The sequence below is a fragment of the Sabethes cyaneus genome, chromosome 2, assembly GCF_943734655.1.
Source record: "Sabethes cyaneus chromosome 2, idSabCyanKW18_F2, whole genome shotgun sequence".
Taxonomy (NCBI): Eukaryota; Metazoa; Arthropoda; class Insecta; order Diptera; family Culicidae; genus Sabethes; species Sabethes cyaneus.
Window position 1 is genome coordinate 241,092,286 of NC_071354.1, and position 23,624 is coordinate 241,115,909.

Below are 23,624 nucleotides of genomic sequence, written 5' to 3' on the forward strand. Positions count from 1 at the left end.
TCGTGAGTTTCTCCGCCGTTGCCACCTGATGTTCGTCAATTTATCGGCAGACGTTTTGGCATAGCTCCGTAGAGTCTTTATCTAGCTCCTTTTCCAGTTGCTTCAACCTCTTCAAGGTCATCAGATGGCTATCGGGAAGTCCGGTCCCCAAAATAACATCGATTTGTTTGGCGGTTAGCTCCAATATCTCCTGTGCTCTTTCGTCTTTAGCTAATTCTCGCAGTACGTGGAAGGATGTCGTGCAGACTTTCGCTGTTACTTTCTGCATTTGCTTCAGCTGCCTTTGCTTTCCTCGGACCGTAGACTGTTCAGCCGGGTTTGCACAGCACTGCAATCGGATCCGCTACGGCGCGGATTTTCGCTGTGGATATTGTCTTGTTTAACCTGATATGGATTTCCGACCGTTCGGTGTACGACGAGATTGGTAGTCCGCGCATGTAGCCGTACTAATCTGACAGTTTTTCAACATTCAGCTTTTGTTGGGGCAGCATAAGATTTCCAACCGTACGAATGGTTTTCAGAAACAGCTTTTCATCCGCACTTAAACCCGCGCCGACACCCATGGATTCAACCGACGGGACTCTTTCTCCACTCGTGCAATATCGACCGCCAGGCTTTTCTCTATTAACGTCACTGCAGCTCCTCCGTTCAGGAACGCTAGAACTGTAATCGTTCGTTCGCCGCAATGAAGGTTCACAGGAATCACCCGAAACAATGTAACATTGTCGGATCGTGAGCACCGCAGCCTAAACTTGCATTGGACTGTTCTGTGCTCATTGTGGCACGCCAAACACAGCTTGAAACTATCGACTATCTTCATCCGGTCAACATACGGTAGCATTTTGAAGGTTTGTGGTGTCATCCGATTTTTGCTGCATTAGTAGCGTCGTTGTCGGGAAGTTTGTCCTGGATTAGTAGCTTCAACTCTGTGAATGATCTGCTTCTCCCAAGGATCATTCTAATGGTTCTTTGTGCAGTTTCAGCTGATCAAATCTCACGGGCGGTCAAATTATGTTATGCTAGGTCCTGGATTAGTAGCTTCAGTTCGGCTGCATTCAGGTACTCGCAAAGCTGCTTACAGTTACAGTCCTGAACGGTACGAAATTCGCCAGTTTTCCCATCTTCGGCGGCAACAAATTCCTTCAAAACTTTCTCTAGGTATTGGAGAAGTTGTTCTGGATGACCGTACAAAGTGCGTAACTTCTCGACGAACTTCGGGACGGATTTTGTCAGACTTCCACGGTCCACAGCCCATTTCCAAGATCAGGCCCCTTAAGCACTCTAGAAGTCGAACCAGGTTGCGTTGGAGGCTTAAAAAAAGTTTGTAAAAATCAACGGCCAACGGCCGTTTTCCTGAAAAAAGAGGCAATTTCTTTGTTACTCCGCTTCTCGTGGTCAGTTGAGCTTTCGCATGCCCTGATCGCTACTGCCCCACACCATTTTGGCTCGTTTGGTCCGTTTTGTTTTTCGGGTTGTGGGTCTTTTGAGGGTTCTTTTCCTCAATATCTTCGCCATCCTTGACATCTTCTTCGTCTCCGCTGGAGCTTTCGTTGTTGATGAATTCGTTTTCCTTCTACTGTGTGAACGGTTGCTTTTCCGAAACTTTTGGTGTCTTCAACGGCTTTCCTGTTGGATTTACCGAAGACAACGGTTTGACCTGTTTCCCAGCAGCTTTCAGTGTCTTCACTTCTCCATTTTGGCTCACCATCTGGTTCAGGAACTTCTCCTGCCGCTCTCTCATTCACTGAACTTTCGACCATCTTTCGAGTAGAGTTCGTTCCTGACGAGCATATTTCTGCTTTGACTCCAGACGCTTCTGTTCCAGAGCTCGCTTGATCTATTCAGCATCGCCTCCGACTCCATTTCTTGCTTCAGTCGTTTTTGGGTTCCTTCCACCTCCTTCCACTATTGCTCCGTGGATTTGACTTCTTCTTCCCATCATTCTTGTCCTTCTTGTACCCGTGCAGGCAAGTACTTTGCAGGCCCCCGGCGTGAAGAACCACTTCTTCCAGGCCATTGACATCCCTACATTAATGTGCAAGGTTTGTTTGTGACACAAATTTTGAGTCCGCTCTCGTTTCGTGCCCACAACAAATCTTGCCTCGAATAAGGAAATGTTCGTGAAGCGTACGCACCAGCTTAGGTGAGGTGAATTCGTATTATTTCCAGCTTCGTGTAAAGCGTGTCACAAAAACATGGCGTCCTGCCTTAGGCTGGACATCTCCAGCCTCGTGTCGTCGGTGATTGCCACGTAGTAGTAGGAGAGCCAAGATTTGCAGCCGTCGCTTTCGATCATCTGCTCGTTCGATATCGAGACATCGCCACATGCTGTGCAAGGTGTTTGCGTAAGGTCCAGATCTGGACTGGTAGGCTCGACCATGATGTTTTGCCGGATTCTGATCTTTTCTTGCACACTTTATTATGATTCCTAATAGTTTTGGTTACCTACAGGCTTACTTACTTACTTATGTGTCCATAGCAGAACAAAGGGATGAAATCAGAGATCTCCATTGCTGACGGTTACCCGCCATGGCTTTTATCTGTCGCCAGGACAGGTTCTCGTCTACAGCCCGGATGTCGTTGGCAAGGCTGCGTCGTCATGAGCCTCTGAGTCTGCCTCTTTTACGCTGTCCTTGTGGATTCCAGTCGAGTGCTTCTCTGCAAACCTCGTTCGCTCCTTTCCTCAAGGTGTGTCCGATCCACTTCCACCTACGTTCACGAATTTCTGTGGCTATCGGCCGTTGATGACACCGACGATGGAGTTCCTCATTGGATATCCAGTTATCAGGCCGCCAGGCACGAATGATGTATCGCAGGCACCGGTTAATGAATACCTGCAGTTTTTGCATTATCTCCGCTGAGACGCACCACGTTTCGCAGGCATACAGCAGTACGGATTTAACGTTTGAATTAAAGATTCGGGTTTTTGTACGTAGAGTGATCTGGTTTGAGCACCAAATGTTTCGCAGACCTACAAAGGCACCCCTGGCCTTCCTGATCCGCGTGGCTATATCAGTCTTGGTACCACCATCGGGCATTGTTTGGCTACCAAGATATTGAAAGGCGTCTACCTACTCAACTTGTTGTCCCGCTACTGTGAAGTTGGTGAAATTGTCAGTGTTCACTACCATAGACGTAGTTTTCGCTACATTGACGGTAAGACCTGCTGCCTGGGAGCTCTCGGAGAGGTCATCTAACTTGCTCTGCATATCGTTTCGGCGTTGTGCGAGCAAGGCAATGTCATCGGCTGGGTCGAGGTCATTTATCTGCTCCATCGTTAGAGGATTCCAAGGCAATCCTCGATTTGGTCTACTGTCAATTGCTCTAACTAATATCTCATCCATAACGATGAGAAACAGAAGCGGTGATAAAATGCAGCCCTGTCTCCCGCCAGCAGTAACCCTTATGGGATCGGACAAGACGCCATCGTGCAAAACCTTGCACGAGAACGTCTCGTTACCTACAGGCTGATACAATCAATTTGTAGGTGGAACTATTTAAGTGTTTTATTTTTATCAATTTATTGGGGCGAACGAACCAACAGTTGAAAGCCCCATCAAATAGTAAATAAATAAATAAATTTATCAATTTAAGATTATTTATTCTAAAAAAAACCTATGTATTAAGTATTACTAACCTTGTGTATGCGCTTGCGCGAGCGACCCAATTGTTACTAGATCCTGCTTCCGCCTACGCCAAGCACACCCTATGTCCACTCCCTGATACGACACACTTTATCTGCTATGTCCTTACGGCGGTCCGGCTGGATACAATCCTTCCAGTGCGCTCTCGTGCTGAAAACAGCCCGGTTTTGCGCCGAGTGAAGCACGACGCGAAGACGGCTTCAAACGATACGCGGCAGTTTCGAGTCCGAATTAATGACGACACGCGCTCTACTTTTCCCGCGGAACTCACTGATTGCGATGCTTTTCCTTTGGGGACAGCCCACGCGCACACTTTTCGTTAATCGGCCAGACCATACCTCTGCAGCGGCTTTTCTTCACCGAGTTCACGTTTTGCGGAATATCTACGAGTTTGCTTGCCAAATAATCTTACCGTAATAAAGACATAAATTTGCACCACGTGCGTGTTGTTCTTCTCCACTAAAATTCAGCGCGACTCATGCACTGTGCTTTATTCGAGCCCGAGTTCGAGCCCTACTCAAGCACAAAATTCCACTACCACGACTGCCACTATCTCCTGTCCACGATAGGCTTCTGTGACTGTGCAATTTTTCCTACGATTTCCCTGCCAAACTACTGAATATTAGGCCGGGGAAACTTTTATCCTCTCTGTGAAGCTTAACAGATAACTTTTTACACTGGTTGAAGCGATCGGAGGTCAAAAATAACACCTTTTTGGCGAAATCAAATCCGATTCTTCTTTTGCATATTTATCTGTATAAAAGTTCAAGGTATTAGTTATGACGTCATAAAAGCAAGCTAAATGCACACGCACACTATACAGCTGTCGTTAATTCTGTTACCTGAAACAACTTGAGCGCTGCTGCTCAGCTGTCAAAACATTACCCACACACATGCAGCGAGCGCTCCGCGCTTTCATTGTTGTTTTTATTTCGCACGTTCAATGCGCGTGTGTGTTGTGTTATGTGCATCGCCTGAAGCGTAGAAAAAATAGGAAAAAAAATCCATTCATTTTCAAGTCGCAGCGAGTCAGAGAAGCGTACGCAGAAGAGTGTTTTTCGCCAAAATTTACCCTGAAATGTTGTGAATTTCCGGCTAATTTCGGATTCAATGTGGACCACAAACCCCAAATAACCCGTAACCGTGGCGATTGTTAGTGATAATCTCAGTTTCGAGCGCTATTTCCTCCAGAATATGCAAGTAAGTTTTTGTGCCAGCAGAACCCACTTTTACTCCATATTCGTTCGTGGCGTAGTCTCAGCTCTTTTTATGGAAAAATTTTACGATCAACTTTTCCTTCGAATTTAAGCTTTTAAAAATTGATTACGACAGAGGAAAACGTTTTGTTGTTTGTTCGATGTGAAAATGAGTGTGTTTCCGACTGGAATTTCCCAATCTAATGCAATTTTCTTGCCATCCATTGCAGCAAATAGACGATCCCCCGTATTTGACTGTTGGCACGGAGGTAAGCGCCAAATACAAGGGGGCTTTTTGCGAGGCCAAGGTCCGCAAAGTGGTACGGAACATCAAGTGCAAGGTTGCGTACAAGCAGACTGGGCTCGGTTCCGGCATCGTGTCGGACGACCAGATCAAGGGGGCGCTCCGCGTCGGTGCTACCGTCGAGGTTAAACATCCGGAGCGAAAGGAGTACGTGGAAGCGACGCTGACCAAGATTCAGGACTGCTCGCAGTACACGGTAGTGTTTGACGATGGGGACATTACGACGCTCCGGCGTAGTGCACTGTGTTTGAAAAGTGGAAGACATTTTAATGAGAGTGAAACGCTCGATCAGCTACCGCTGACGCATCCGGAACACTTCGGCAATCCGGTGATTGGCGGTCGCCGGGGAAGGAGGTAAGTAGTTTGCAAGGTTTTCCTACTCATACTCTAGGAATATTTATTCTAACCAGTTGTTGAAAGAAGTTCACAAAGAATTTAAACCTATTAGATTAGACCTAGTCAGTGTTGCAATTTGTCTCTATACCTTCCCACCAGATCCCGTCACCTACTGCAGGACGACAGTTCCGATGAGGATGACGAACCGGCCCCAAACGCGCGTGCAAATACCAGTGATAAGGAGGAAAACATTGGCAAGGTGGTTTGTGTGGAATCGACGGACAACAAGCGCAAGAATCCGAAGGAAAACTGGTTCCCGGGGTTGGTGGTGGCACCGACCGCTCAGGACACGGTGCGCATTCGCGTAAAGGATGAGTATCTGGTACGATCGTTCAAGGACGGCCGCTACTACACTGTACCGAAGAAGGAAGCAACCGAATTTACTCGCGATTGTACGAACAAGTCGGAAGCTGCTGCCGTTTCCGCTGCTTTAGATTTCATGGATAACGATACGCTACCGGCGCATTGGGATCGCGAAGCATTGTTCGGGATGGCTGGCAGTTGCAGCGATTCGGAACAGGAGCTGGAAACGGATAGTTCAGATGACGAACCTACCGAGGAAAAGGACCACTTCGTGGCTCAATTGTATAAGTTTATGGATGATCGTGGGACACCGTTGAACAAGGTGCCATCAATAATCAATCGTGACGTCAATTTGTACCGATTATTTCGAGCGGTTCAGAAGCTCAACGGTTATAATCGAGTAACCAGTCAAAATCAGTGGAAGCAAATCGCACTGCGTTTAGGATTTTCCCCAGCAACGGCAAGCATAACCAATCTAGTGAAGCAGGCATACAAGAAATTCCTGTTTTCGTTCGAAGAATTCAATCGAAAGCTGGGATGTACCATGGTACCACATCCGCGTACTAACCGTTCCAAGGGACGAAGCTTAGTACGCGCCAGCTCTGTTCAATCGCCGAAAATTATCGAGAAGGAAAAGCCATCGACTTCCGTCAAGGCAACATCGGTAGCTGCAGCAGTTGCAGCGGCCGAAGCTGCTTCCAGTTCGGCCGTCGATGAATCTGGCAATACCAGTGAATCGAGCACTGCTGAAACCAAGCCACCAACTGCAACGAAGCGCAAACTATCCGGCGCTGGTGGTGGTAAGGTCAAGGCGCTCGTCGATAGATTTGAGGAGAAAGAAAAGGAAAAGAACTCTAAGGAAGGTCCTTCAAGTAAGAAAGACGATCTGAATCCGTCTGCTAAGAAAGATAAAGCAATCAAAACAGTAGGTCCACCATCGAAAATTACAAACGAAAGCAACAAAATTGAGCTCAATGACAGGCGCGGTCGCAAAAGAAAGGAAACCGATTCAACGGACTCAAAGAAAGACGATAAAGATAGCGGAAAAGGATCTTCCAGTGGAGCATCCTCTTCTTCAACCAGTGGAGAAAGCAAACTAGCTGCAGTTATCGACACAGGAAAGGCTGATGCCTCACCAGACTTCCCGATAGAAGTCGGAGACAAGTTGAAAGTGTACTACGACGAACAGAAAGTGACTTACGAAGCGAAAGTCATTGAAATTGCCAAACAGGAAGGCAGTCCAATCTATTTGGTACACTACACGGGCTGGAATACCAGATATGATGAATGGGTCCGTAAAGAGCGGATAGCTGAAAATCTCACCAACAGTAAGACCAAGAAAGGTAAATCCGAACGCAACAGCAGCGGCAGCAAGCATGGCTCAACGCCACAAAGTGGCGGCAATCCATCGACGGCGAACACCCCATCAAGTGCTGCCTCGACACCAACCACCACGCCGAAAACTTCCAAACGCATTCGAGGCAACTCGAAAGGGGACATTCCTGGACACACCTCGACGAATTCGCCCCGTTCCACAACGCCGAACATTTCATCCCATCGAAATAAATCACCCGCTTCAGCCCATCAGGGAACGGGCCCTCCAAACCGGCGTCCGGTAACGCGCGGTGGTCATCCACCGCCGATGTCGTCGTCGTCCTCTGCGTCCAAGCGGCGCACCTCCAACAACACCGACATTTCGTCGCTCTCCATTGCCACCGATGACAATACCAGCGACACCGACTCGGACGAGCCGATCAAAAAGTGCCCGGCCAACACCAACAGCAACAGCTCGTCCTCGACCGCGTCGTCCAATTCGTCCTCGTCGTCCTCGTCATCCAGCAGCAGCATGAGCTCGAGCAGCACGAAAGTAAGTACAACGGCCGAAGCGGGCTCGTCCTCGGACGCGGCGGCCATCTCGGACGAGTTTAGCAACGGAGCTTCCAAGGGCCGCGATTACGATCTGAATCAAGTAAATTTCGGGGTTTGTCGCCTCAATTCTCTCTCTCTTCTCTCTCTCTCGCTACTGTTTCTATCTGTCTGTTATATTATATATCTCTCTCTATCGCTCACGTACAAAAAGCAAAAGCATACAAAAAAAACTATTATTAACGTTTTCCTTTCCTGCAGCGGGAATACAGTGACTGGTGTGGCGCGGTGTTTCATTCTTTACTTGTATTCTGTGATTTCTTTTGTGAAATAGTACTACTTTAGGTTTGTTTAGATTTTGTTTTCTTCTACTTAGTTTTATCAGTACAAGTACAAGCCGATATGGCTAAACTATTTCAGCGACGGCTGATGACTTTCGTCGCTTTTATTAGGTTTCGCCTTAGGAAAACAGTTTCATTTATCAGATCTACCCAAAATTCAATACTTTGTAAATAATTTTCTTGTCGGGATTTTGCTTGATTTGATTTCCGAATTCTGGAAGCAAGGAGCACCCATGGGAAATCCACTTTCAACGGTTCTGCGAGCATATTCTTGAGCCAATTCGCAGATTTTTGTACTATGAAAGTAGGTTTCCTCTTTATAGGCCTAAATACCGCTTCCACATCCGTACGGTCGCGCAAAATCGAGAAGCAAATGAGATTTCATGATAGTGGTACAATTTCTTGCCGCGTTGGCTCTTCGTACGGCACCTACAGGAGCAGCGATTTCCTTGTGTCACTCCAACGTCTTAAACGCGTCCGAAGTCTCACCCACAAGTCACGTACATGCTTGCGTTTCATGCATCGTTTACCAAACCAGCTTCATTAAAATTGTAAAATTGAGCGAAGTAATAATTCGATAGTTGCTACAGTCCTGTGGGTCGGATACTTGTTCTCTTCCATTTTCCCTCCTCCAAAATCCTTATAGGATCCAATAAATTACATCAGCCGCTCGTCTATCGTTATGATTTGACCTTTTTAACCTCCGACTGTGGCCCTGTCACCTGGCTGCGATTGTCATTAGGTCAGTAAGCATGAAAATTTTTCGTTTACTTCTGACGCTATTGACTATTTTGGGCAAAAACTCGTTTCTCACGAAACGACCTTCTTCCCCAACAAGCACTTGTACAGCCCATCTAAATCATCTTGTCACTATTTCTGCTGTTCGGTGGATTGTTGATCGACGTTCTAGGTGTACTGTCCAAAGCTACAAGACTTTGCTACGTTCGACAGTAGTGCTTTGTGCATGAAGCAATTAAAAAAAATATAAGCCATAGTCCGAGCCGATATGTGGTCCTCGAAAAGACCAAACATCGATGACATCTGAAAAGTGTGGACTGTCAATCAGAACATGATCGATCTGGGAGCACGATTCAATATTTGAATGTCTTCTGGTGTGCTTCTGAAAGTAGGTGCTACAAATAGATATTCCTCTGGTCGCGGTAAAATTTACAACCCGGAGATCATCATCAATGGTCAAGAAGTGAAGGTTATATCTTCCACAATATAGGGCTTTAAAGCATAATGGATCAACAAACTCACGAGCTATTTTGAAAATGAACCGAATGATCGTTGCGATGTGAGGACCGAAGGACAGTTTTTCATCTAGTATTACTCCCAAACCCTTTACCTGCTCGACTCTGCTAAGTTTACTTACTTACTTAGGTGGCTTGTCGTCCTTTGTCTTAGGACCTGTTGAACAAAGTTTCTCCATGTAACTTGGTTGAGGGCTACCACTTTCCAATTCCTCGGACATAGAGTACTCTCCGCCAGATCTCGCTCCACCTGGTTTAACCATCTTTCTCGCTGCGCTCCTGGTCGTCTTGTTCCTACCGGATTTGAGGCGAACACCATCTTTGCAGGATAGTTGTCCGGCATTCTTGCAACATGCCCTGCCCATCGTATCCGTCCAGCTTTAGCCACCTTCTGGATACTGGGTTCGTCATAGAGCGAGCGAGCCATGCGAGTTCATGGTTCATCCTCCGCCTCCATACTCCGTTCTCCTGTACGCCACAGAAGATCGTTCTTAGCACTCGTCGTTCGAATATTCCGAGCACTCGCAGGTCCTCCTCGAGCATTGTCCATGTTTCATGCCCGTAGAGAACAACCGGTCTAATTAGCGTCTTATACAGGGTGCACTTTGTACGGGGACTTAGTCTGCTCGACCGCAATTACTTGTGGAGCCCCTAGTAAGCACGACTTCTGCTGATAATACGCCTCCGTATCTCACGGCTGCACAGTGGTTTGATTGCTTGGAATCGAGAACTTTTTTAATAACTCTTTTCAGTGTTTTTTTAAATATGGCGTCTTTGGAAGAGTTTCTGTATATCAATAGACGCAACGACTGGTGGTTAGTACTAGTTCGGAACTCAAACACAGGTGACGCTGCAAAATTTAACTTTCTAATTTGATGAAATAGAGCTATGGTTCGTTTTAGAAAGTTTTAGGAAATTTCATTATGAAGCTTTTTGCTGAAAACATTATACCTCTAAAAATCACAGTTTTTAAGATATTAGGCGTCTTTCATGACGGACCCCCAAAAATCGGAGTTTTCACTGTAGCTTCAAAACTATGTGATTTAGGGAAAAATAATGTTCTGCAAGCATTTGCATCTATTAAAATCACACACTTTGTTAGAAGAAAGTGAACAAGTATCTTCTATACAGAGCGAGTTAATGAACGATTTAGGTAAAAATTAGCCATATTTCGTACTGCTATACAATAAAAAGTTGGAAAAACTGGCGACCGAGATATAATTAAAAAGTGAAAGTACATTCAAAATTGATCTTAAAACATGCTAAGTCATTTGTCTCTTTTAGTATCTTCATCATTTAATTTACATTTCCAAAAAGTGTTACGCAGTCTTTTGGAGACATACCGTGAAAGCACCAGTCGCCGCGCACTTGGTACGTCGGCTAGTACATAAATACACGTATAAAAATATTTCTTTTACATACTATTATGCAATATACATTTTCGGTTAGTGTTTTTATTACGCTTTCAGGCAAAAATATTAAAAACATCGTTTGGTGCCACTAGCCAGCAAAAAACGACATGTACATGTACCAATCACCGCGCACAAAAATTTGCCCCGTTTGTATTGCCGCGCGCCAATGTTCCAGTCGCCGCGCACTTTTCGTACTCAATTATTTCAATAAACCCGCTGCTAATATGTTTTTATAAATTTTAGTATCATAAATATGATTTTTCAATAGTTCTTTTCTAGTAATTGCTTTTTTAAGTAAAAAAATGATTCAAACGGCAATTTATTTTATTACAAGAAGGTTTTTTGTTACATTACATTGCATAGCTTCTTTTTCGACTTTTTTGTTAACCTTATCCAAGCTAGACTCTTCACTACCAATGGTAACTTAAATATTTTCTTTTGAAAAAAAAAATCAAGTCAGCTGTTTTACAAAAGATATGGACAACAATCCACGCATTATTGCCCATGTTATTCACGAATAATTGCATTTGATTGCCTTTTGAAAAATTTTGCCTCGGGAAATACCTAATTCATATTCCTGTTTTGAATTTTAAGTAAACACTAATGTTCAGTATCTTAATTGGGAAAACAAACGTACTTTTTTTTTTTTTTTTTTGTTAGATTATAGTCACTTTAACCAGCTTGGGTCATTCGTGACTTCTGTGGGGTTGGGATTTGAACCCGGGTCCTCGGCGTGAGAGGCGTGAATGCTAACCACTACGCCGGGCTAACCCCGACAAACGTACTTGTAATCATTCCAATTAATGAAGCTCTATATTAAAAACTCGTTACTTGCAATTGAATGCATAATATAAATCATAGGCTAACTACTTTTATATCACCCTTATACAAAACAATCCCTCCCTGGAGAAAAACTGTCGTTCAATAGAACATCAGAACGTTCTCTATAACCGCCGTTGCTATCTTTCAAAGCCCCATGCGCGGCGCTAGGATGAGGTAATATTTCAGCTGTACCAATGGCCGCACACTCGAAAATATCAGGAAAAATGCAAACAACGATCAAAACGTGCAGCATTTCGTACGGAGAAATGTTTAACTTACTTCTCATTTCAGTTTTTGTGGAATATTTTAGCAACGCGTCCCAAGAAATTCTTAAACTCAAGAAAACACTTTCTTAGTTTGTCAGCTAACAAACCTACAAAGATGGCGTCTTGCAGTATTGCCCATTCGAATTATTTTTTTCTTTGCTTCTTCGAGCGACGCATGGTTGTCTATTTCGCTTTAATATAAACAGAAAAAGTGCAACAACAGAATTGTATGCATAAAATTATATGTTTTTGTCCTAATTTTATGCATTTAATGAAAATATCGCCGAGTGCGCGGCCATTGGAACTGCGCGGCGACTGGTGCTTTCACGGTACATCATAATGTTTACTATATTCCATCACCCTGTTAGCAGCAAGGTACGATACTAATGTAGCATGCCAGTCATCGTATGTACTAATCTCGGCTGTGCAGTACTGCTAGAGTTTAATAGGATCATTACACTCGCCCTGTAATAGTCCTGTACTCTAATAACCGGCTGCGAAGTCTGTCGTTAAAGAAGGGTATTGTCTTAAAGACGGTTATACCCAAAGGTTTGCTCTACGTGCATCGCAAGAGACTAAAAGACTGAGTAACACTTTTTGGAAATGCAAATTAAATGATGAAGATACTAAAAGAGACAAATGACTTAGCATGTTTTAAGATCAGTTTTTGAATGTACTTTTACTTTAATTTACTTTACGGTCGCCAGTTTTTACAACTTTGTGTTGTAGCAGTACGGAATATGGCTAATTTTTACCTAAATCGTGCATTAACTCGCTCGGTATAGAAAATACGTGTTTATTTTCTTCTACAAGTGTGTGATTTTAATAGATGCAAATGTTTGCAGAACATTGTTCTTCCCTAAATCACATAGTTTTGAAGCTACAGTGAAAACCCCGATTTTTGAGGGTCCGTCATGAAAGACGCCTAATATCTCAAAAACTGTGATACTTAGAGGAATAATGTTTTCAGCAAAAAGCTTCATAATAAGATTATCTAAAACTTTCTAGAACGAACCATAGCTCTATAATATCATCAAATTAGAAAGTTAAATTTTGCAGCGTCACCTGTGTTTGAGTTCCGAACTAATACTAACCACCAGTCGTGTTGCGTCTATTGATATACAGAAATTCTTCCGAAAATGCCATATTGCAAAAAACACTATGAAAAGAGTTATTAAAAAACTACAAGGTATACAGTCCTGAGGGTTGTAAGAAAGGGTGACGTAGGACTATATCAGAGCATTAGACCAAGGACTAATGTAAACTTTATTTCTGACATATGTGTGTTTATAAGAATCAGCCATTGTTTAATTGAATTTTTAAAAGAGAAGAGCGAAATATTCAATTCTTTATTGAATGCGATAATCGTTTTGAAAATACATGGACGGGGGTTCATAAGTACAAGGCCTGCAACTAATGAGACATATAGGTTTCTTTTACTTGTGTGCATCATAAAGGTTAAAATGGTAAAGAATAACCAGTCCACAGATTATTGTGTTGAATATGATTATACGTAGTTTGACATGTTTCAATAATCTTACTTTAACTAGCTTGTTGCCTTTAAAAGGGCCATTGTTTGCAGATTATATTAAAGCCAAAGCACGTTCATCGCAAATATGACGTGCCATTCGAATGTCGTTTTCTGGCACGTAAGTTAGCGGCGTCGATTCACTGTCTTTGGCTCCGAGAAGATTTTACTAGTTTACTTTCACAGCTTACCGCTTGTTACATGGCAGAAAATCTGACTTATTTGCAAAAATTTCTGGTTTATTTGAATGAGAGTCTTTATCCTTAAACTATCATAAAATAAATTCATGCTTCCAATAACGCCCACATGCCAAATTTGGTTCTATTTGCTTGATTAGTTCTCGAGTTATGAGGAAATTTGTATTTCATTTGTATGGGAGCCCCCCCTCTTAGAAGAAGAAGGGGTCTCAGTACAACACAGAAAAAATCTTACCTCCAAAAACCCCCACATGCCAAATTTGGTTCCATTTGCTTGATTACTTCTAGAGTTATGACGAAATTTGCATTTCATTTGTATGGGAACCCACCCCCCCCTCTTAGAACGGGAAAGGGTCTCCGAACACCATAGAAAAAAATCCTGCTTTCTGAAATCCTCACATGACAAATTTGGTTCCATTTGCTTGATTAGTTCTCGAGTTTTGAGGATTTTTTTCTTTCATTTGTATGGGAGCCCCCCCTCTTACGCCCTCCTTAAAGTTGGTCACTAACACCCCCATAAAATTGCTGGTCATTTGATCTATCCAACGACATACAAATTGTTCAGTTTCGTTCAGTAGTTTAGTAGTTATTAGCATTGTAAATCTTTCATTCAAACGTTACACTTCTATTTTCGTTTTCACAAAGTGCTACCCAGTCCCAGTATAGTAAACTAAGACGTAGTCCTACGTCAAAAGTTCACGATTCCAGAGCAATCAAACCACTGTAGGCTGGTATCATTGTCCGTCGTTACCAGTGAGCCAAGGTAGACAAATTCATCGACTACCTCAAACTCATCGCCGTCGATCAGTATACTACTGCCCAAGCGTGTCGTTCGGCCTCGGTTCCGCTGGCCAGCATGTACTTTGTTTTAGACGTATTTACCTTTAACCCAATCTTTTCTGCTTCGCGCTTTAGTGTGGTGTACTGTTCAGCCACCGCCACAGATGTTCTGCCGATAATATCCATGTCATCGGCAAAGCAGACGAATTGACCAGATTTGTTGAATGTCGTGCCCAGCGTGTTGATATCCGCTCGGTTCATAACACCTTGTAGCGCTATGTTGAACAGCAGGCATGAAAGACCATCACCTTGACGAAGCCCTCTGTGTGATTCGAATGAACTTGACAATCCACCCGAAATCCGAACACAACACTGTGTACCATTCATCGTAGATTTAATCAGTTTGATGAGCTTCATGGGGAAGCTGTTTTCGTCCATGAGTCTGCTAAGTTTAGCTCCGGCAATATTGTAATCAAATCGAATTACATTTTTCGTGCGTTGGTAACTGATTACGCAACATTTTTCCACGTTCAATAACAATTGGTTTCTCTTGCACCAATCAGTAAATCGATTTAACAAAGTCTGCAGTTCCATACAGTCTCCAATTTGCCGAATTGCAAGGTATATTTGTAAATCATCAGCAAAGAATTGTCGTCCGCCTCGGTCAAAGATCAGTGCTGCATCGTTCACAAATATTGAGAATAATAAGGGACCCAGCAGATGTAGCAGATTAGCAATTTCTAATCCGTATGTAGAGTTGCCTATCAACAAGATTGATTCCAGCCAATTGCAAACCCTCTCAATATAGCCAAGTCTTTTCAGCTTGCACAGAAGTAATTTGTGGTTGACAGTGTCAAAGGCGGCTTTTAGAATCAGTGTATATTTTGTCACCTTTTTTAAAAACCGGAAACATACAAGATTTCTTCCAAGCAGTAAAGAACTTTTGTTGTTGAAGTGACAAGTTGAATAAGGATGTTAACGGAACTGCCAAGATATCTAAACATTTTTTCATTAACGCTGGTGGAAGCATACCAGGTCCGGGCGAAAAGGATGACTTCAGGTTACCAGAAGCAGAAATGACTGTCTGCTCGCGTATGCTAAATATGACCACAGCGAAGCAGTGGTCAAGTTACAGTTAAAAACGCATGAAAAGTGTTGCGCAAATAAGTTGCACTTCTCAGCAACCGAGGAAGCATTATCATCGTTAAGCGACAAAGTCGAAGGAAGACCACTTTCTTTCCACACGTTCGCAGTCTGGCGAAAGCAGACTCAAACACACTCAGCTGATCCTGTATAACACTGCAATCAGCCGTTGTTCCGGTGGGCCATAGACAGCCGCAATGAACATATTTTTGGTTCCTGTAACTATTTTGACCAAATGCGTTTCGAGTCTTACTGGAACTAATTTGACAACTAACGAGAGAAGTCGAGACAGCAATTAACACGCCACCTCCACGCAAATGTATGCTGTTGTTTGGGTTGCGATCATTCCGGAAGACGGTGTAGTCATCGCCGAATAATTGTAACGAATTGAAAAGACTATCTAGCCAAGCCTCCGTTAATACGAATACGTCGTAGTCGTTTTCCAAAACAGCCAGATAGACATCGTAGATTTAAGGCCGGAGTCTCCTTGTGTTCTGATAGAAAACTTGAAGCTTAGTTTGGTCGTCCGCCGTTTCGGGCACCAGAGTAGGAGCCATTGGCTGAAAAAGTGGAAATTCAAATGCGGGTACAGTAAATTCTTCCTCATGGTACTCGCCTGTGACAAGGGTAGTAATACCCTCGCCGTTAATTCGAACGCGCCTTTGTACATTACAAGTAATACCGGTATTTAACATCGTCAGATGAGATTGAAAGGTAGCGGTATTGTCTTCGACAATGAAATTTGTTCGGTCAACGCTAGGAGTGTCGCACTCGGTGCTTTGCGAGAAATCAATGCGAGATGCATCCTACACCAATTCATTCCCGTTTTCGACTCGTGCAAGCAGACTAGAAAATACACACAATTTCTGACTTTTTGGTAAACAATTGAAATACATATACTTAACTGGAAGGGGTGCCCGTTGGCCCCCCGCATCCTCCAAAGAAAGAGGATCTTTGACTAGGGAACAATCGGTGTAGTTACCACGGCTGGCGTCAATCCCTGTCCGTTTCTTGTTCCATATTCTTCGAATTCCCTGACGTAGTTTCCAGCAGACCAAGTGCTTACAGCTAGTGCGGCAGTTTTGAGCTTTGGATCGATACCCACTTTAAAGGAAATAATGCGCAGCAATTTCGTATCAACATCTGTTTTAGCCAGCTTAACAACATTCTTTTACCATATCGTCGACGTTCTTAACTGATACGTCCGGATGGATTCTGGATAAGTAAATCCAAAATTTGTTTTCCGCAACCGGAATAGTGACGACTGTCGTTGACAAGTTAGTATTCGTTCCGACTGTGGTCCTCTCTACGGCGCTTAGGTGTTGGACGGTGAATGGATGGCCAATTATTTTGCGGAATGCGCGGCGTGATGTCCAATTTAGGAAAAACATGAATATAGTTGAATTTCTTCACTAGAAAAAGATATAAGCGATACAAAACAGAACAGTTTTTATATACCCGCCGATAATCCAGAACTTATTCGGTCTCTCCTGGCTCTCATAAATTTCTGGATTTTTCAACCAAAAAAATCTAAAGAAAATTCTGAATATATCTTTTTTCGGCAAAATTTGTCTGTCACAGTGGTTTTATCTACCTCCTCAGTAGATGCTTGATTTCTCGATAAAGGATGGAATGGCCATTGCTACAGGTCATTGAAGAGCCATTCTCTACTACAGCGTTAGGTCAAGGGTGGAGAATGCCAGCAACGTTTGTTGATAAACTACGCAAACAGCAGCAGTCTTTGGTTACTTATCCGGAGGAACACCAGAGATAACATATTACTGCAGCTATTTTGCAAATGCCGCGGAAAGTCCTAGCTTTTTTTAGGTGTTTCAATAGGATAGGATTACGAACTGTTACAATTGCCTGGTTGTGTGCTTCTTTCCTCTTCTTACGTAGGCAACATCAACGGAGCAGGGAACTTTAATTTTATTTTATTCACTTAAGATTTTTGGTTAGGTTGTAGATTGTTTAACAAAAACTATCGAATTGTAAATATAAATTGCATCATGTGAGTTTAGACGTTGAAATCCGGCCGATCGTAGCCTCTTTAAGAACTGAGTAGACCTTCGTTTGTTTGCATGTATTTGTCCTAGACGTTCCGTGCGGAAGCTACTGACTATCGTTAAAATTTGTCAACAAACCGCAATCTCAACCAACATTACATAGGAAACCGCCGTCAGTAGCTTCAGACATGATTAGCCATGAAACACACGGGCACCTCGCCACAGCACTGTTTCCCGCGCCACCGAAGATGTACGCGCCGCATTACACTACTAACCTGGGGTACCCCAAATTTTTTTTCTCTTCTCTCTCAAATTGCACATTTTCTGAATCTCCCTCACTGCACTCTAGATCCGTTCCGAGCTCAAAGGATTCAAGGAGCTCAAATCGCCGACATCTCCAGCATCGGACAGCACTACGACGGCTACGACCACGGATGTTGCCGGTACGGCTATCGCCGGCGTTCTTCCGTCATCGGTCGCCGCTGATTTGGGCGATAAGGAAGCGAGCGTCGATTCTGTTAGTGATAAGAAACCCGCCTCGACGAAGGTCGCCGATGGAAAAACTGTTCTCGAAGACGCAGTTGAAGAAGAACAGGAAAAATCCTCCGAGACGGAAACCCTTAGCGAGGAAGATTCCTCGCAATCTTCAAATAAAGCATTTTCCAGTTCGCCCATTACGGCTATGGTGGATTCGGATACTGGTCCCGAAACTCCAATTGCTCCACCAACCGTCTCGACGCCCACTCCGACCGTAATTGTTACGAATACTACAGCAACTGTATCGAGTGGTGCTTCCAGTACGACTCTAACCAGTAGCAGAAACGTTAAATCAACTGCAGAGTTGATGCAGGGTAAAAATGTTGAGAAAGTTGTTGAGAAATCAGTGGAAAAAGTGGTTTCGACAAAATCGACCGAAGAGAAGCCTTCCGGAAGTGGTATACTTGCCAAACCGCCATTGAAAACGTACGGAACGGCTGCTGCAATACTTGCGAATGCAGAGAATAATGCTGTGAAGTTTGCGTTGAGTACAATAATAAGAGAAGTTGAAGCTGACAAGCTTCCCCTGATAGTCGGTGAGGAGAACATTGACGCCAGTACCAGTTCGGCTTCAACGCCAGCAACGGTCTCTACCTTCACTAAAGACGTACCTGTTCCGGTGATTACCAAACCATCGCATTTACTTTCTGAGGAAAAAGCAGCGACAGCAACTGCCCTTCCGTCGACAACGACCGGGGTCGTACGGGGTAATCCTTCCACCGCTCGAGTGGAAATTGTTTCGTCAAACCCTGCCACGCAACAGCACTCAGTACCGGTCAAGGGTACAAAAATGATCAACGTTCAGGACGAAATTGTGGCTACCGTGATCAATAAGTCGGCCATTGCCGCTGCAACTACGGCGATTGCGGTTTCGGCCGCCGTTTCCTCTACGATTCCCGGCAGCAGCGCTGCGATGGCCCATCCCATCCCATCGGTAGCACCGATAACAGTTGTATCAACCACATCCGGTAGTAGCACATTGGCCGCACTACGTGCGGAGAAAAAGTTTGCCGGTGATAAGAAGATGGATAAAATAATTTGCAGTCCGATCGGGAAGGGACTAGGAATGGGGGTAACGATGGCGCAGCCATCCGAGAAAAAACTTTCCTCCTCGACGCTTACGCCAGCGCAGAATAAGCTGCTCAGCAAGGAAGCTCTGTCGATTAAGTCGATTTTTGAGTCTAGTGCGACTCGCTTGGAGGATAACATCTCCGATGTGTATGAATTTAAGGACGTGGAGTTTGAACTGGATGCGACAACAACGGGAACGACTCCCAGGAAGCACCTGTCAGAGGTACCGCAAGCCGAAGTGGTTAGTTCGATGACACCGGCGCTGCTGAGTGACGAAAAGAAGATGGGTAAGAAAAATCCAACCAGAAAGCTTGATCCATTGGGATTGTTGGACAAGAAGTCGAAGAAAATATCTCCAATTAAAGAAACCGATAAACTCAAACTGGTACGGAGGGAGAAGGAACGAGATTTGGAGAAGGAGAAACTTCTGCTGAGTGAGCTGGAAGGGGCCGCAGCTACGTTCAGTAGTACTATGACCACCCCGGAAAAGTCTTCTCCGTATTTCGCTGGTTTTTCACCCGCTTCAAAGTTGGAAAATCCCACCTTCGATGTGCTGCAAAAATCTCCCGGTGTGAGTACCGTTCTTTCGCTCAGAGACGAGAAACCGTCGCTGCTTTGCGAGGAGCAAAAGCCCGAATTACCGAAACCAGTGGTTGTTACTAAAGGCATCTTCACACCGGTAATGTCCCCTACGGGACCGGAAATGTCTGGCAGCGAATCGGCAATGAGCCCATCGAAAATCGATGAAAAGATCAAGGAAGAACCTACACTGGAGAATTGTAAGAAATACTTCAACGATATGAACTTCGAGTTTGATGCTCCGAAGATCGAAAAACCGCCCTCAATTGCCGATAAAGTTCTTAAAGCTCTCGGTCATCCACAGCAGAGCCACACAAGTGGCGTTAAATCTGAATTCCCGAAATACATCATCCCAACCGGGCATCAAAAACTTCCACCGACCATCTCTGTAATCTCCGAACCGGGAACCAGTTGCAGTGCCATCAATGCAATTCCGCTGAAAATTGAATCGCCTAACTTTGTTCCGATACTTCCCATCAAAACCCATCACACAGAGCCACCGAAAATCGAAATACACAGCATCATCCTTAAAAAGGAAATGGATCTGGCCAAATCCACTCCCATCGCGCCGAAGGCAGCTCCAATTACGTTCTCCATTAAACCAGAAATTCTCCCGGCGGCAACATGCACCAAGACCCAGGATCTAACGGAATCGATCAAAAAGCTGGAAACTTCCAGCCTTGTTCAGGCAGATTCGTCTCGTTTTACCCACCACGACGAGGACAGTACCGACTCGAACGACTCCGAGCACCGTCTCGTGATCGAAGATCCCGAAGCACTGGATCCACCCGTCGTCGCAAATCCCAACAATCAGCAAACGGATTTCGAGAAACTGATCAAGGTAGAAGTAGAGGAAAAGTCCCACCACATGCATCTCTCCCAAGCGGACATCCATTCGGCGGCATCCGCCGCGGCTGTTGCAGCCGTTGCCTGCAAGGAACGGTTAGTCCTCAAAACTAGCGACCTTTTGCATGACGTCGTTAAGGAGGAACCACTGACTGCCCACTTCGGAGACATCACACTAACGAAAAAAGGAAAGCAGCCGAGCATCCTGGAAACGATCATTCAAAGTGAGCTGAATACGGTCACAAGCCGAGGCATGGGATCGCACAGCTACCTAAAGCTGAAGGATCAACACGATTCCTTCGCCCAGAACGAACTGGAACGGCTACGACGGGAGGAGCAACTCCAGCATCAGCAGCAGCAAATCGGGACCGGTTTACCGCTAATGGCCGACAACTCTTCCGAGAAGCAACAGCCACCACAACAACAGAACAGCAACCAAAGTGAATCGCTTTCGATGCTGCTGTGCGAGGAAACCATTCCCGGTTCACCGGCTCCGGTATGTGGCGTTTCATCCGCCGCAGCGCAGAAGGAATCCACTAAGGTGTACGTCGAGACGGGTTCCGCCTTCCTGCAGCCGCAAAACATTGCCGCACCCGATCTTAAACCCGTGCCGATGGATCTGGAACCGAGCGCGGTTGATCCGATTGTCGGCATGGGCAGGAAAGGTTCGTCCTCGCAACCGGATGCTACCGATACACCGAACAGTTCCCCTCGGGATTCCGTCAGTCAGGATGAAAGTAAGTTTGCGCGGTGTTTGCCTTAGTATTTTTTTTTTAATTTACACTTTTTGATCGTAGATCAAGAAGTGGAAGCCTCACCAGCGAAAAAGCGAAGACAACGGAAAACGAGCGAGGAACCGAGCAACAAACGGAGGCGAACCGCAGGTACAGGATTTACTTCCAGCAGTGGTTATGGATCGCGGGGAAGTCATCGTCCCGTGGGAAGTAACGGTAGGTTGCAAAATTTTGTTTGTTTGTTCCAAAAAAAATTATGGAAATTTTACCCTCAACCAACAGCCACCGACAGCGAGGACAATTCCGACTCCATGGCATTTCAGCGGGGAGGTTCTGTTGGCGGGCAGTCTTCTGGTGGTGCGGGTGGTTCCGCAACGGCTTCTCCCAGCGGTAAATCCGGCCGACCATGTCAGTACAATTTCCTCGTTAATTTGGGTAAGTTTCGTACGTTTTTATTTTTCTGAGAGCCTGTTTGATTGATTCCATTTGGTTAAACGTGTTGTTTCGATAGATCCGGCCCTAAACAGTGCCCAACGGATAGCAATACTGAAGAAAAAGATTCAGGAGTTGCGGAAAACGTACAACGCGATCAAAGCCGAACTGGCAAGCATCGATCGCCGACGGAAGAAGCTCCGACGGCGCGAGCGGGAAAACAAAAAGCAAGCCAAATTGGCTGCCACCGGCAGTGGCACCAATTGAGCTGCGCTCGCAATAATACTTGAGCTTGTAATCTGTTATTATTGAATTGAGTGACAAAATTTTGATTCAAAGCTCAAACAAATATTTATTAGGCAGGACAAACTTGGTGAGTGATTAGGTAGACTGTAAGCCAGTTTTAAGGTAATTCTTACGTTCGACTCTAGAGGAACGCAAGTCACACAAAACACCCACGAATATTTTACGTTATTTTTCGGATGAAAAAGAAACAATTGTACAATCAACCTAACATCCGTTTATTTTATTGTTTCCACATAGATTTTTGGTTTAGCCTTAGGTATTAAATGTACAATTGAATCAGGTTCTAAAATATTTCGATCTAATAAAATCACCAATATTTGAAACTTTAGCCGTAGTATTAAGCTGTAAACTTGCAGCGAAAGATCCACCATCGTTTCTTGAACAATCGAAACAGACAAAAAGAGGTTGAACTGATAAGAACGAGCAACGCCGGGCGGCTTGCACATTCTTATCGGCTGATAATGTAAATAGTGAAACAGTGAAAGCATGAAATAATTGAAAAAGCTATTAAAATAATAACAGTGTTAATAGGGGTCACCAGTAGATGTTGGTAGAAAAAAAACCTAAAACTACGAACACACAGATGTTGCTATCATGAATCATACATCGTACATAAAATATGTTAGATTAGACAACATTGAATGATTACACTTTTCTGATTCTCAATCGTTGTTTAATCAAAGTACAAGATCCGTACACGCTACTACAACACGTTGTAAAATGCGTCTGCAGTATGATAGAGCAGACAAATGAAATTTAATTATGTCTATTTAATTGATTTAATAAAAAAAACTGTTCAAGGCAAGCAAATCGGTTATAGTTTACTGTTCGGAGTGAATATTTTCGTTTACAGTCGTTTAGGTCGCATCAGGTTATGTTTTTTTTCTTTTAATTTTTTCTAGTTATCAGTTCGCGTGGCAATAGCATGCCATGACCAAAAAAATCATCTGGTAACTGATGCTTCTGTACCGTACTATAGTTTTCAGTATCGAAAATTTTTTGAACCATTGATAGAAACGTCGTTTATAATAAACTGAATTTATTATTCAAAACTAGTGTTTACAGGTAAGTATACAGATATGTGCATTAGATGAAGCTGTTGACCGAAACAGAATAATGAAAGAGTGATGAACAAACTGTAGATCCACCAAAGTTAAACAAAGCTGAGGAGCTAAAAAACGGCTGGAAAGGACGACTTCTCCGCTGAACTTGTAAAAGTCGAGAGCAAACGGCTGTATTGTGCAATCTATCAGGATTTAACAGCATGGAGCCGGGGTGGCTCGTGCTGTTTCAAGCACTCATCTCCATTCAACTCGGTCTTGGGCCACTCGTCGCCAATGTCCTAGTCGTCTCAGAAGTCTCAGAAGTACGCCTCCGCCACTCTCCGCTTTCAGTTTGTATTCCACCAAATATCGTCCGCAGCACTTTCCGCTTGAACACGGCAAGGGCGCGTGTGTCCTCCGTGAGCAGCGTCATGGCTTCAAGTCCATAAAGAACTACCGGTCTAATAAGGATTTTGTACATTGTTAGCTTCGTGCGGCGGCGTATGCTTCCTGATCGTAACGTTTTACAATGGGCAAAATAGGCCCGATTTCCCGCTTGGATGCACCGCTGGATCTTCTTACTAGTGTTGTCCGCCTCCGCCTCTACCACTTCTAGTTC

The 23,624-nt window shown here is 44.3% G+C and overlaps 1 protein-coding gene across 2 annotated transcripts; it reads left to right on the forward strand.

Annotated features, from left to right (window-relative positions):
- Nucleotides 1-4,682: 4,682 nt before the first annotated feature.
- On the forward strand, nucleotides 4,683-22,759 carry LOC128737983 (AT-rich interactive domain-containing protein 4B). 2 transcript variants are annotated; one of them, XM_053832774.1, is made up of 7 exons: nucleotides 4,683-4,844; nucleotides 5,071-5,498; nucleotides 5,640-7,812; nucleotides 17,807-21,227; nucleotides 21,288-21,440; nucleotides 21,507-21,659; nucleotides 21,736-22,759. In XM_053832774.1, the coding sequence occupies exons 1-7, from the start codon at nucleotides 4,839-4,841 to the stop codon at nucleotides 21,921-21,923; spliced, it is 6,522 nt and encodes a 2,173-aa protein (XP_053688749.1). In that variant the 5' UTR covers nucleotides 4,683-4,838; the 3' UTR covers nucleotides 21,924-22,759. The 2 variants fall into 2 exon arrangements, with proteins under 2 accessions (XP_053688749.1, XP_053688750.1); XM_053832775.1 differs by having other exon boundaries at nucleotides 5,640-7,710.
- The last annotated feature ends 865 nt before the right edge of the window (nucleotides 22,760-23,624 follow it).